The 14,865-nt window shown below is 43.1% G+C and overlaps 1 protein-coding gene across 1 annotated transcript in view; it reads right to left on the reverse strand.

Moving 5' to 3' along the window:
• Positions 1 to 731: 731 nt before the first annotated feature.
• The window catches only part of LOC109869940 (potassium voltage-gated channel subfamily C member 1-like), an 82,027-nt gene continuing 67,893 nt past the window's right edge, over positions 732 to 14,865 (reverse strand). The window contains exon 4 of the mRNA XM_031805062.1: positions 732 to 4,438. Coding sequence (XP_031660922.1) covers positions 4,425 to 4,438 — 14 coding nt within the window. The 3' untranslated portion in view covers positions 732 to 4,424. The remainder of the gene's footprint in view (positions 4,439 to 14,865) is intronic.

A 14,865-nucleotide genomic window follows, 5' to 3' on the forward strand; every position in this document is an offset into this window, starting at 1 on the left:
TTAAATGTCAACGTAACGTTAATCTACAGCTGATCGGATTGAATTCCGGCATAACTCCTGTTTCACCTTCTCTCCCCTGAGTAATGGAAGAAGATTGCCTTCCTCTGAACATACCAACCCAGCCACTTCCAATAACAACCGTCTACAAACATCTCCAAACAAATAGGCATAGAAGGTAGTATCGATTTGATGGAATCAATTTGCCCTGCTACAATCATGACAACTTCTGTATTATTGCCAAACAAAACAGAAATCGTGGTATAGTTGCAATGTATACACCCTTCGAACATATAGTATGGAAAGCGATCATTTAAAAATGGCTGCTACAGTTGTGGTGAAAATGATTCAAGGCCGGGAAACGTGGTTTTTGAATCAATGAAGAGGGTTAAGATCAGTTTACAAATATGAAGATTCAAATTAACCCTGAAATGCTCCATTTCGATAGAATGATTTAAAAAAATGCTTAAGTACAGCTTAATTAAAGCAGACAGTACTGCAGAGATCAATAAAGTGGAATGAATGAGTGCAGAATGTGGGGCAGTAGTAGCAGAGATTTAAATCTAACAAAACAGTTCAGTGTGTATTTTGCAAAAATACATGTTTTAATATTCACATTTTTTATTATTTCAAAACAAAATAGAGCTCTTTCATTATATATATTTTTTTATATGAATTGCAATTTTACATTTTTATCTAATTTATTTGAAATGTATTTTTTTGTATCTCTAGCACCCTTGTCTTCAACTAAAGGCTTGCAGAAAAGAAAGTCATGCAGAGTAAACATGCTGGTAAACAAAGTTCATTTGTTGAAATCTCAGTGTCCACCCACTCTGGCCATCCCCACATCTTTTCTCACTCACGAGTCCATTATTCTCTTTCCTGTTGGAACACAGATACTAATGTCCACCCACCACATCACCTTTCCAAAAAAGTAATTTTCGTATATTATTCCTTCACCTTTCCCTCTTTACTTCTTGCAAAACCAGTTTCCGATATAGATCTTTATAATATTAACAGACATTTGCAACTGATTTTCCAAATAGCATTTTTTTTGCCTCGTTTTCTCCATCTGAAGCCATGGATAGTTTATCAAAATATACATTTGTTCTCTTTGTACACACCCCCACCTTTGTATTTTCCTTGGTCCATTGGTCCTCGGTTTTCCTTTATGAAATGGTCTCCTTTGGAGGGCCATCCCTATCTTGTTAGAAGCTTGACCCCTAATGCAGTCATTGATCATTGATTGGCAGCAAGGGAAACGAGAGAGACGGGGGCAGTATAAGCATTAGGGGTCATATTTTCCTCATTGGCAGTATATATGCATCTGGAATAATAGTAACAAGTGCATGTTTGGTTCTTGCAAAAACACCAGCAGAGACCTTATTCCACCACCGGACACATTTTGATGGGACTTCAAGGTGTCCTTATTGTGGAGACGTCCTCTGTGCTGTAGTTAAGTTAGAACCGTAATCCCGCTGTTGGCAGGTCTCTGTATGGGACTTGACCTCAGTCAGTCTGTGCTCCACTTGAGCTGATTGACTTGAGCTGTAGTTAGTCCATTTCTAGTGACCGATAGCAGGATCTGTCATACATGTGCATTAAGGGTTTTTGTTCAAGAAGAATGTAATTGTAATAAATAAGTCAATTCAATCCGTTAAAAAAAAATACTCAGCAATTACCTCTGTTATATACATTAATGGCATTTCTTACTTGTACTTTTGTACGAAAGCAAGGCGATAGCCAAGGTACCAAAGGCAGTTCAAAGCTTTGCTCTAGATATATGGAATGTTCATCCCATAACAGTATGGGCTGCTGTTACTTTATAGGCTGGTCATACAGTCTTGTTTAACCATTTTTTCTAGGGGGAAACCACTACATGACCAAAAGTATGTGGAACATCGCATTCCAAAATCATGGAGTTGTCCCAACCCCTGCTATAACAGCCTCCACTCTTCTGGGAAGGCTTTCCACTAGATGATGGAACATTGCTGCTATAACAGCCTCCACTCTTCTGGGAAGGCTTTCCACTAGATGTTGGAACATTTCTGCTATAACAGCCTCCTCTCTTCTGGGAAGGCTTTCCACTAGATGTTGGAACAGTGCTGCTATAACAGCCTCCACTCTCCTGGGAAGGCTTTCCACTAGATGTTGGAACAGTGCTGCTATAACAGCCTCCACTCTTCTGGGAAGGCTTTCCGCTAGATGTTGGAACATTACTGAGGACTTGCATCCGTTCAGCCACAAGAGCATTAGTGAGGTCGGGCACTGATGTTGGGCGATTAGGCCTGGCTCACAGTCGGCTTTCCAATTCATCCCAAAAGTGTTCGATGGGGTTGAGGTCAGGGCTCTGTGCAGGCTAGTCAAATTCGTCCACAACGATCTCGACAAACACTTTCTGTATGGACCTCGCTTAGTGCACGGGCCAGTGTCTTGGAAGCACAGAATCATCTAGAATGTCATTGTATGCTGTAGCGTTGTTTTCCCGTCACTGGAACTAAGGGGTCTAGCCCAAACCATGAAAAACAGCCCCAGACCATTATTCCTCCTTCACCAAAGTTTACAGTTGGCACTATGCATTGGGACAGGTAGCGTTTTCCTGGCATCCGCCAAAGCCAGTCTGTTGGACTGCGAGATGCAAAGCATGATTCTTGTGTTTCCACTGCTCCAGAGTCCAATGGCTTTACACCACTCCAGCTGTGCATGTTGATCTTAGGCTTGTGTGCGGCCATTCGGCCAAGGAAACCCAATTCATGAAGCTCCCGATGAACAGTTCTTGTGCAGACATTGCTTCCAGATGGGCGGCAGGTAGCCTAGTGGTTAGAGCGTTGGGCCAGTAACCGAAAGGTTGCTGGATTGAAGCCCTGAGCTGACAAGGTAAAAATCTGTTGTTCCACCCCTGAGAAAGGCAGTTAACCCAGTGTTCCCTGGGTGCTGAAGACGTGGATGTTGATTATGGCAGCCCCCCCAAACCTCTCTGATTCAGAGTGGTTGGGTTAAATGCTGAAGACATTTCAGTTGAATGCATTCAGTGGTACAACTGACTATGTATCCCCTTTCCCAGATGCAGTTTGGAACTTGGTACTGAGTGTTTGAGGATGACTTTTATGCGCTTCAGCACTCGGCGGTCCCGTTCTGTGGCCTACCACCGAGCTGTTGTTGCACCTAGATGTTTCCACTTCACAACAACAGCACTTATAGTGGACCAGGGTAGCTCTAGCAGGGCATTTGACAAACTGACATGTTGGTAAGATCACATCCTATGATGGTGCCACGTTGAAAGTCACAGTTCTTCAGTAAGGCCCTTCTACTGCCAATGTCTATAGAGATGTCTATAGAGATGGCTATAGAGATGGCTATAGAGATGTCTATAGAGATGGCTATAGAGATGGCTATAGAGATGGCTATATAGATGGCTATAGCATGGCTGTGTGCTTTATTTTATACCCCTGTTGGCAACAGGTGTAGCTGAAATAGCCGAATCCACTAATTTGAAGGGAAGGCCACATACTTTTGTGTATATATATATATATATATATATATATATATAGTACTAATAGGTTCTCGGTTGATGCTACATCCATTTGGTATTGTCATCGACATACAGTATGCACTGTATCATAGTGTAATAAGTACATATGTTGGTGTCCTGGGATCATTGTTCCAAATTGAATGGAATACATAGAGATTGGTTATCATTCAAGCCTTTAACTCCACAAGTCATGAACTCATGAGGTGGGAGAACAGACATGTCTAAATTCAGTTCTCTGTTCATTTAACCGGTTTAGTTGTTGTTACACATTTTACAAATAAACATTTGAGGTGGAACCTGTCTTTGTCTCTCATGTACAATAATTTCTTGTAAAGGTAAGTAACACAAGAGGAAAAAGGCATGTAAAGTTGAGATTTCGGTGCGTATTTTCACATCACTCTGTTCAAACTGTTGATGGATAAGGTCATGACAATAATTTCCCTACCAACAAATGCTACAGTGTTAGCAGAGGTGCTACAAAGTCAGTTAGACCTGCTCCCTCGTGTATAGGTGAGTGATAATTCATGGATTCTCTAAGTTACTCAGTAGATCAGCACGGCAGTCGGTTATTTGTTACTGTATGAGATGGTTGAGCGTCGCAATATAACATCTTCTGGAATGTTGCAGTAGGAGTCCTTTTCTCTGCAATGCTCAGTCAGTTATTGTGATCTGTTGGACAGTCTTCAAAAGGGTGGTCGGAGTTGCCAAGAGGCTGCTTTGGAAACAGCACATAAAGATCCAACCTAATGTTCATCTTGATTCCCCTCCGGTATTGCTCGTCACACCAAAGATCCTCCTTTTAACTGTCCATCTGTGTCACACGTCTTGGTAAAGTGGCTCTCTCCGATAATTTCTGATTAACTGACTCAGTATGTCTTCAGAGAAAAGGCCGATGCTAGAAACTTAACACTGCAAAGACAAGAATAAACAGCTGTTAATGTTGTACACTAAGATCAAATAGGATTACAATTAAGAAAAGTAATGCATTTGGGCAGTAGTATTAGAAATTTGTGTGCTATCAATGCTACAGTGTGTATTTCTGAATATAAAAGGTTAAATAAGGCATTCAACTGTTGCATCATCAACATAGTATTACAGAATCTAAAGTATTCCTTAGATTTCTCCACAAATGGGAATAAAATGATTTAATAAAATAAATAAAAATTGTCAATTTCCACAAAATACTCTGTCAAAAATGGAAGAATAAAGACATTTATTTTAAAGGAACATTAAAAAAATTATCTACTTCATATTATTATCCAGCACCATCCCCAGACCAACACGTGGAAATGGTGCGTTTCTATATTTTGCAATGCCTACTCATAATTGGTTAAATGATGATCACATGATGTACTCATCACTGGAACCCCTCATCTTCCTCACTACAAAACATAGAAGCGCTTCATTTTCACATATGTTGACCTGTGGCGGTGGAGATGAATATGAAGTAGAAACATTTGGAAATTTCCCCTTTAAGAAGAATTAAAAAATAAATAACTACAATATTTGTTGCAGAAGTATTCAGCCCCTCCAATTAGGCAAGCTTAACCCTTGAGGTGTTCGTGGCATTTTTTTATTTTACTAGGCAATTCATTTAAGAATAAATCCTTTTTTACAATGACGGCCTACCAAGGACGACGCTGGGCAAATTGTGCACCGCCCTATGGGACTTCCCAGTCAAGGCCGGATGTGACAGGCTGGATTTACAATCTTTACTAAAATAAGAATGAATAATTCTTTCAACCTGAGACTCATTGGCCTTGGTTAATTTTCAGTGAAGAACATGTACAAGAACACATTTTCATTGAGTGCACCCCCCTACACATCTATATTACATATGTGGTGTTTGGGTCCACTGGACCCGAGGGTAATACATGTGTGTGTGTGTGTGTGTGAAAACAAGTACAAATTCAACAGAAAAAGGTTTGCCGTTTCACTCTGGGCCTGCTGTTTCATTATAGCACCAAGAACCTGCCTGTCTCCCTCTTTTCTCACACTCTTTACCCATTGTTAAGTGTGAAACTACACAATGTCTTGCGGGAACCTCCACAATGTTATTACAATACATCATAAACAATTCAGTTTTGTTCCGACACTCGACCCCAGCCAGGTGCAAATTGGGGAAGGGACACAACAGATAAACAGCTTTGCATGTGTGGCTCCTTACCACAAATCATTATGGCAAAAATATTCTCTGCTCAGAGGGCCTTAGAAATCATTTTTGCAGAGAGAGAAGCTAGTGTGGAAAGTGACTATGCATGTGATAAACAGAGAGCAGCAGCAGTGTAAAAAAGGGATGGGGGGGGGCACACAATGCAAATAGTCCTGGTAAAAACCGTTGAGAAGCCTTTTTGTCCTAAACTTGGCACTCCGGTACCGCTTGCCATGCGGTAGTAGAGAGAACAGTCTATGACTGGGGTGGCTGGGGTCATTGACAATTTTCAGGGCCTTCCTCTGACACCGCCTGGTGTAGAGGTCCTGGATAGCAGGCAGCTTAGCCCCAGTGATGTATTAGCCTCTGTAGTGCCTTGCGGCAATTGCCGTACCAGGCAGTGATGCAACCAACCAGTGCTCTCGATGGTGCAGCTGTAGAACCTTTTGAGGATCTCAGGACCCATGCCAAATCTTTTTAGTTTCCTGAGGGGGGTATAGGCTTTGTTGTGCCCTCTTCATGACTATCTTGAAGAGCTCTCAACCTGCTCCACTACAGCCCCATCGATGAGAATGGGGGCATGCTCGGTCCTCCTTTTCCTGTAGTCCACAATCATCTCCTTAGTCTTGGTTACGTTGAGGATTGTTATTCTGATTGTTATTTTATAGATTGTTATTCTGGCACCACTCGGCCAGATCTCTGACCTCCTCCCTATAGGCTGTCACGTTGTTGTCGGTGATCAGGCTGTTGTGAGGTCTGCAAACTTGGTGTTGGTGTCGTACCTGGCCATGCAGTCGTGGATGAACAGGGAGTACAGAAGGGGACTGAGCACACACCCCTGGGGAGCTGGATCTAGGTTTTCTGGGATAATGGTGTTGATCTGGTCCTTTACCAACCTTTCAAAGCACTTCATGGCTACGGACGTGAGTGCTAAGGGTCTGTAGTCATTTAGGCAGGTTGCCTTTGTGTTCTTGGGCACAGGGACTATGGTGGTCTGCTTGAAACATGTTGGTATTACAAACTCAGACAGGGACATGTTGAAAATGTCAGTGAAGACACCTGCAAGTTGGTCAGCACACATCCTGGTAATCCATCTGGCCCCGCAGCCTTGTGTATGTTGACCTGTTTAAAGTTCTTACTCAAGTCGGCTACGGATGATCACACAGTCGTCCGGAACAGCTGATGCTCTCCTGCATGCCTCAGTGTTGCTTGCCTCGAAGCGAGCATAGAAGTGATTTAGTTCGTCTAGAAGGCTTGTGTCACTGGGCAGCTCGTGGCTGTGCTTTCCTTTGTAGTCTGTAATAGTTTGCAAACCCTGCCACATAAGACGAGCGTCAGAGCCGGTGTAGTAAGATTCAATCTTAGCCCTGTATTGGCGCTTTGCCTGTTTGATGGTTCGTCACAGGGCATAGCAGGACTTCTTGTAAGCTTCCGGGTTAAAGTCCCGCACCTTGAAAACGGCAGCTCTACCCTTTAGCTCAGTGTGAATGTTGCCTGTAATCCATGACTTCTGGTTGGGGTATGTACGTACAGTCACTGTGGGGACGATGTCCTCGATGCACTTATTGATAAAGCCAGTGACTGATGTGGTGTAATCCTAAATGCCGTCGGACTAACCCCGGAACATGTTCCAGTCTGATAGCAAAACAGTCCTGTAGTTTAGCATCTGCTTCATCTGACCACTTTTTTATAGACCGAGTCACTGGTGCTTCCTGCTTAAATTTTTGCATGTAAGCAGGAATCAGGAGGATAGAGTTGCGGTTGGATTTACCAAATAGGGGGAGGGAACTATGTACATGTCTGTGTGTGGAGTACAGATGATTAAAAAAAAATCCCCTCTGGTTGCACATTTAATACGTTGATAGTAGAACTGATTTTAGTTTCCCTGCATTAAACTCTCCGGCAACTAGGAGTGCCGCCTCTGGGTGAGTGGTTTCCTATTTGCTTATTTCCTTATACAGCTGACTGAGTGCGGTCTTAGTGCCAGAATCTGTCTGTGGTGGTGAATAAACAGCCACGAAAAGTATAGCTGAGAACTCTCTAGCAAGTAGTGTGGCCTGCAATTTTTCACAATACAAAACTTTAGGCTAGCAAAATCTAGGGACTTCCTTAGATTTCATGCACCAGCTGTTATTTACAAATATGGCATAGACCCCCCCCCCCCCCCCCCCTCGTCTTGCTGTTCTAGCTTGCCGGTGCAGCGTGTATCCCGCTAGCTGAATATCCATGTCGTCATTCAGCCACGATTCCGTGAAACATAGGATATTATACAGTTTGATGTTTGGTTGGTAGGATATTCGTGATCGTACCGACAGCTTTGCACACTCTTGCCATTCTCTCAACCATTTTCATGAGGTAGTTACCTGGAATGCATTTCAATTAACAGGTGTGCCTTGTTAAAAGTTCATTTGTGGAATTTCTTTCCTTCTTAATGCGTTTGAGACAATCAGTTGTGTTGTGACAAGGTAGAGGTGGTATACAAAAATAACCCTATTTAGTAAATGACCAAGTTCATATTATGGCAAGAAAAGCTCAAATAAGCAAAGATAAGACATTCCATTATTACTTTAAGACATGAAGGTCAGTCAATCCAGAAAATTAAGAACTTCGAAAGTTCTTCAAGTGCAGTACCAAAAACCATCAAGAGCTATGATGAAACTAGCTCTCATGAGGACCGCCACAGGAAAGGAAGACCCAGAGTTACCTCTGCTGCAGAGGATAAATTCATTCGAGTTACCAGCCTCAGAAATTGCAGCCCAAACAAATTCTTCAGAGTTCAAGTAACACACACAGCAACTGTTCAGAGGAGAGTGCATGAAGCAGGCCTTCATGGTTGAATTGCTGCAAAGAAACCACTAATAAAGGACACCAATAAGAAGAGACTAGCTTGGGCCAAGTAACACGAGCAATGGACATTAAACTGGTGGAAATCTGTCCTTTGGTCTGATGAGTCCAATGTGAGATTTTTGGTTCCAACAGCCATGTCTTTGAGAGATGCAATGTGGGTGAAAGGATGATCTCCGCATGTGGTTCCCATGCAAAAAGGACATTATATATACTTCCGGTGCCGACAGAGATGGCCGCCTCGCTTCACGTTCCTAGGAAACTATGCAGTATTTTGTTTTATTACGTGTTATTTCTTACATTGGTACCCCAGGTAATCTTAGGTTTCATTACATACAGTCGGGAGGAACTACTGAATATAAGAGCAACGTCAACTCACCATCATTACGACCAGGAATATGACTTTCCCAAAGCGGATTCTGTGTTCTGCCTTCCACCGAGGACAATGGATCGGATCCCAGCTGGCGACCCAAAACAACGACGTCGTAAAAGAGGCAAACGAAGCGGTCTTCTGGTCAGGCTCCGGAGACGGGCATATCGCGCACCACTCCCTAGCATACTACTCGCCAATGTCCAGTCTCTTGACAACAAGGTTGATGAAATCCGAGCAAGGGTAGCATTCCAGTGAGACATCAGAGACTGTAACGTTCTTTGCTTCACAGAAACATGGCTCACTCGAGAGACGCTAACGGAGTCGGTGCAGCCAGCTGATTTCTTCAAGCATCTCGCCGACAGAAACAACCATCTTCCTGGTAAGAAGAGGGGCGGGGGGGTATGCCTTATGATTAACGAGACGTGGTGTGATCATAACAACATACAGGAACTCAAGTCCTTATGTTCACCTTACTTAGAATTCCTCACAATCAAATGTCGACCGCATTATCTACCAAGGGAATTCTCTTTGATTATAATCACAGCCGTATATATTCCCCCCCAAGCAGACACATCGATGGCCCTGAACAAACTTTATTTGACTCTATGCAAACTGGGAACCACATATCCTGAGGCTGCATTCATTGTAGCTGGGGATTTTAACAAGGCTAATCTGAAAACAAGACTCCCTAAATTGTATCACCAGATCGATTGCGCAACCAGGGCTGGTAAAACCCTAGATCATTATTATTCTAACTTCCGCGACGCATATAAGGCCCTCCCTCGCCCTCCTTTCGGAAAAGCTGACCATGACTCCATTTTGTTGCTCCCAGCCGGAAACATGACCGAATACAAACATTGTAGGCAATCAAACGAGCTAATCGTCAGTATAGAGACAAAGTAGAGTCGCAATTCAAAGAGGTATGTGGCAGGGTCTACAGTCAATCACGGATTACAAAAAGAAAACCAGCCCCGTCACGACAGACTAAATAACTTTTGAGGACAATACAGTGCCACTGACACAGCCCACTACCAAAACCTGGGGACTCTTCTTCACAGCAGCCGATGTGAGTAAAACATTTAAACGTGTTAACCCTCGCAAGGCTGCAGGCCCAGATGGCATCCCCAGCCACGTTAGAGCATGCGCAGACCAGCTGGCTGGTGTGTTTACGGACATATTCAATCAATCCTTATCCGTGTATACCGTTCCCACATGCTTCAAGAGGGCCACCATTGTCCCTGTTCCCAAGAAAGCTAAGGTAACTGAGCTAAACGACTACCGCCCCGTAGCACTCACTTCCGTCATCATGAAAAGTGCTTTGAGAGACTAGACAAGGACCATATCACTTCCACCCTACCTGACACCCTAGACCCACTCCAATTTGTTTACCGCCCAAATAGGTCCACAGACGACGCAATCGCAACCACACTGCCCTAACCCATCTGGACAAGAGGAATACCTATGTGCGAATGCTGTTCATCAACTACAGCTCAGCATTTAACACCATAGTACCCTCCAAACTCGTCACCAAGCTCGAGACCCTGGGTCTCGACCCCGCCCTGTGCAACTGGGTACTGGACTTCCTGACGGGCTGCCCCCAGGTGGTGGAGGTAGGTAACAACATCTCCACCCCGCTGATCCTCAACACTGGGGCCCCACAAGGGTGCGTTCTGAGCACTCTCCTGTACTCCCTGTTCACCCACGACTGCGTGGCCATGCACGCCTCCAACTCAATCATCAAGTTTGCAGACGACACAACAGTAGTGGGCTTGATTACCATAAACGATGAGGTGGCCTACAGGGAGGAGGTGAGGGCCCTCTGAGTGTGGTGTCAGGAAAATAACCTCACACTCAACGTCAACAAAACAAAGGAGATGTTTGTGGACTTCAGGAAACAGCAGAGGGAGCACCCCCCTATCCACATCGACGGGACAGTAGTGGAGAGGGTAGTAAGTTAAGTTCCTCGGCGTACACATCACGGACAAACTGAAATGGTCCACCCACACAGACAGCGTGGTGAAGAAAGCACAGCAGCACCTCTTCAACCTCAGGAGGCAGAAGAAATTCGGCTTATCACCAAAAACACTCAAACTTTTACAGATGCAATATCGAGAGCATCCTGTCGGGCTGTATCACCGCCTGGTACGGAAACTGCTCCGCCCACAACCGTAAGGCTCTCCAGAGGGTAGTAAGGTCTGCACAACGCATCACCGGAGGCAAACTACCTGCCCTCCAGGACACCTACACCACCCGATGTCACAGGAAGGCCATAAAGATCATCAAGGACAACAACCACCCGAGCCACTGCCTGTTCACCCCGCTATCATGCAGAAGGTGAGGTCAGTACAGGTGCATCAAAGCAGGGACCGAGAGACTGAAAAACAGCTTCTATCTCAAGGCCATCAGACTGTTAAACAGCCACCACTAACATTGAGTGGCTGCTGCCAACACACTGACTCAACTCCAGCCACTTTAATAATGGAAATTGATGTAAAAAAATATATCACTAGCCACTTTAAACAATGCTACTTAATATAATGTTTACATACCCTACATTAATCATCTCATATGTATATACTGTACTCTATACCATCTACTCCAACTTGCCTATGCCGTTCTGTAACATCACTCATTCATATATCTTTATGTATATATTCTTTATCCCTTTACACTTGTGTGTATAAGGTAGTCGTTTTTGGAATTGTTAAGATTACTCGTTGGTTATTACTGCATTGTCGGAACTAGAAGCACAAGCATTTCGCTACGCTCGCATTAACATCTGCTAACCATGTGTATGTGACAAATACATTTGATTTGAGATGGTGTGATGGTGCTTTACTGGTAATTTGTTTTTAACCAGTGTGCACTACTTATGACTAACGATGACAAATATATTATAGGTTCCTGCATGAGTCATTGACAGTCTATGTTTGCTACTGTGGAAGTATAGAGAGGTACACAAAGAGCATGTACAGTGCAGTCGGGCAGTGTTCAGACCCATTCCCTTTTAGACTTATTCTAAAATTAATTATTTTGCCTTACCAATCTAGACACAATACAGACTTACGTTTATTTTTTTATTTTTTTATTTTTTTACAAATTCCTCAAATAAACTTAAATACCTAATTTACAGTATTCAGACCCTTTGCTATGAGACTCAAAATTGAGCTCAGGTGCATCCGGTTTCCATTGATAATCATTGAGCTGTTTCTACAATTTGATTGGAGTACAAATGAGATCTGTTTTTGCCTTGCCATTTTGTGGTATTGTGTGTAGTTTGATGAGAAAAGAAAAATGTTTTCATCTATTTTATTTCAAATGTATTCAATTTTAGAATAAACATAACGAAATGTGGAAAAGGTCAAGGGTCTAAATGCTTCCCGAATACAGTGTATACTTGGGATTTTCTCCTACTGCTAGGTGGAAAACATCTAGCATGCAATGCATACTTCCTTGATGTCTACAGTATTCTCTCTGGTATGAAATCTGGTTTCCTCTCAGGTTATGGATGTGTCACTGCAACCTTAAAGGTCCTCAATGATGTCACCATTTCCCTTGATTCTAAGCAAAGTTGTGCTGCTATTTTTATTGACTTGGCCAAAGCTTTTGATACGGTAGACCATTCCATTCTTGTGGGCTGGCCCCACGCTCTTCTCAATTTACATCAGCATAGCTCAGGCAGTAGGAAGCTCTCCCATTTACATGCAGATTATACAGTCTTATACTCAGCAGGCCCCTCCCCAGATGTTGTGTTAAATGCTCTACAACAAAGCTTTCTTAGTTTCCAACAAGCTTTCTCTACCCATAACCTTGTTCTGAACACCTCCAAAACAAAAGTAATGTGGTTTGGTAAGAAGAAAGCCCCTCTCCCCCACATGTGTTTATTACTACCTCTGAGGGTTTAGAGCTTGAGGTAGTCACCTCATACCAGTACTTGGGAGTATGGCTAGACAGTGCACTGTACTTCTCTCAGCACATATCAAAGCTGCAGGCTAAAGTTAAATCTAGTGGTTTCCTCTATTGTAATCGCTCCTCTTTCACCCCAGCTGCCAAACTAACCCTGATTCAGATGACCATCCTACCCATGCTAGATTACGGAGACATCATTTATAGATCGGCAGGTAAGGGTGCCAAGGGTGCCTCTTTACCATTCGGCCATCAGATTTGCCACCAATGCTCCTTATAAGGACACTTCACTGCACTCTATACTCCTCTGTGAACTGGTCATCTCTGTATACCCGTCGCAAGACCCACTGGTTGATGCTTATTTATAAAAACCCTCTTAGGCCTCACTCCTATTTACATGTTTTATATATCTGAGATATCTACTGCAGCCCTCATCCTCCACATACAACACTCGTTCTGCCAGTCACATTCTGAACTGGTCATCTCTGTATACCCATCGCACGACTCACTGGTTGATGCTCACTCCTCACTCCTCCCCATCTGAGATATCTACTGCAGCCCTCATCCTCCACATACAACACTCGTTCTGCCAGTCACATTCTGTTAAATGTCAGGCACACACATCCCTGGGTCGCTCGTCTTTTCAGTTCGCTGCAGCTAGCAATTGGAACGAGCTGCAACAAACACACAAACTGGACAGTTTTATCTCAATCTCTTCATTCAAAGACTCAATCATGGACACTCTTACTGACAGTTGTGGCTGCTTTGTGTGATGTATTGTTGTCTCTACCTTCTTGCCCTTTGTGCTGTTGTCTGTGCCCACTAATGTTTGTACTATGTTTTGTGCTGCTACCATGTGTTGCTGCATTGAAATGTTGTTATCTTTAGGTCTCTATATGTAGTGTTGTGTTGTCGCCCTTGTCGTGATGTGTGTTTTGTCCTATAATTATGTTGTTTTTTAAAATCTAAGCCCACGTCCCCGCAGGGGGTCTTTTGCCTTTTGGTAGGCCGTCATTGTAAATAAGAATGTGTTTTTAACGGACTTGCCTAGTTAAATAAAGGTTAAATAAAATAACCATGGGAAAGACAAGGAGAGACAAACTTGTCATGATCCTAAAATAAACTGATTGTACATGGAAACACTATATTATGCCATGTCTTTTCAGACCTAAGTTACAATATCTTTCAGCAAACCCAATTAAGCAGATATTTTTGAAAGACTTCAAAGGATCATTTGAAGTCTTTCAAAAATATCTGCTTAATGTGGTCTGCTAATAGATCATCTGAACCTAGAAATATATTTTTCCACTGTAGCTTTCTTTACACTGAGTCTAAGACTTTGGTAACACTTGTAGAGTGAAAAAAGTTAACTAGTATGGGTAACACAAGAGACATATTTACTTGTCAGTTTGACCCTCGTTAGAAGTTGGGTAAACTGACATGGAAAGACATATCTAATATCAGGTGATTTAAATGGACCCCCACTCTCAGAACAAAGGGTACGGTTAGGCTACAGTATTGTTGCCAGGGTTACTAAAATAACAATACCCACCACTGGTCACCAACTGGCCGATCGCGGTCGACTTGTCCATATCCATGCATTTCTAGTCGATCGCCAAACATTTCTGTAAAAAAACAACGATAAAGCTTTGTGTTCCCATTTTTTTAAATGAGTCTCAAGCTGTTGGTGGTAAGTGCAGCCAATTCAGCTGCCCTGCGCACCGGGTCGGCAAACTGTTGCCATTTCATGTGTCTGAAGGTGCCTTCCTGGTGGGCCTGGAGAGGAATTCAAGTGCAATATGCCACCGCTGGCCAATCAGACTGTGCAGATGACCGAGTCTGCAGTAACGTAGCAGGTATCAAAGAAAACTAGGTATCAAAGAAAACTACGGCAAAATTGATACTGTGAGATTTCAAAACCGTGACTATCAACGAATACAGCAAATAGCTGCTGTTTTTTTTTTGAGTTCATGTTTCAGTTCTTACTCAGCACTGTCAACACTTTCATAACCCATAAAATGCGCGTTTTTCCTATTTCCACTCAGCGCTACAACAAACGGT

This window comes from Oncorhynchus kisutch, linkage group LG25 (genome assembly GCF_002021735.2).
Source record: "Oncorhynchus kisutch isolate 150728-3 linkage group LG25, Okis_V2, whole genome shotgun sequence".
Taxonomy (NCBI): Eukaryota; Metazoa; Chordata; class Actinopteri; order Salmoniformes; family Salmonidae; genus Oncorhynchus; species Oncorhynchus kisutch.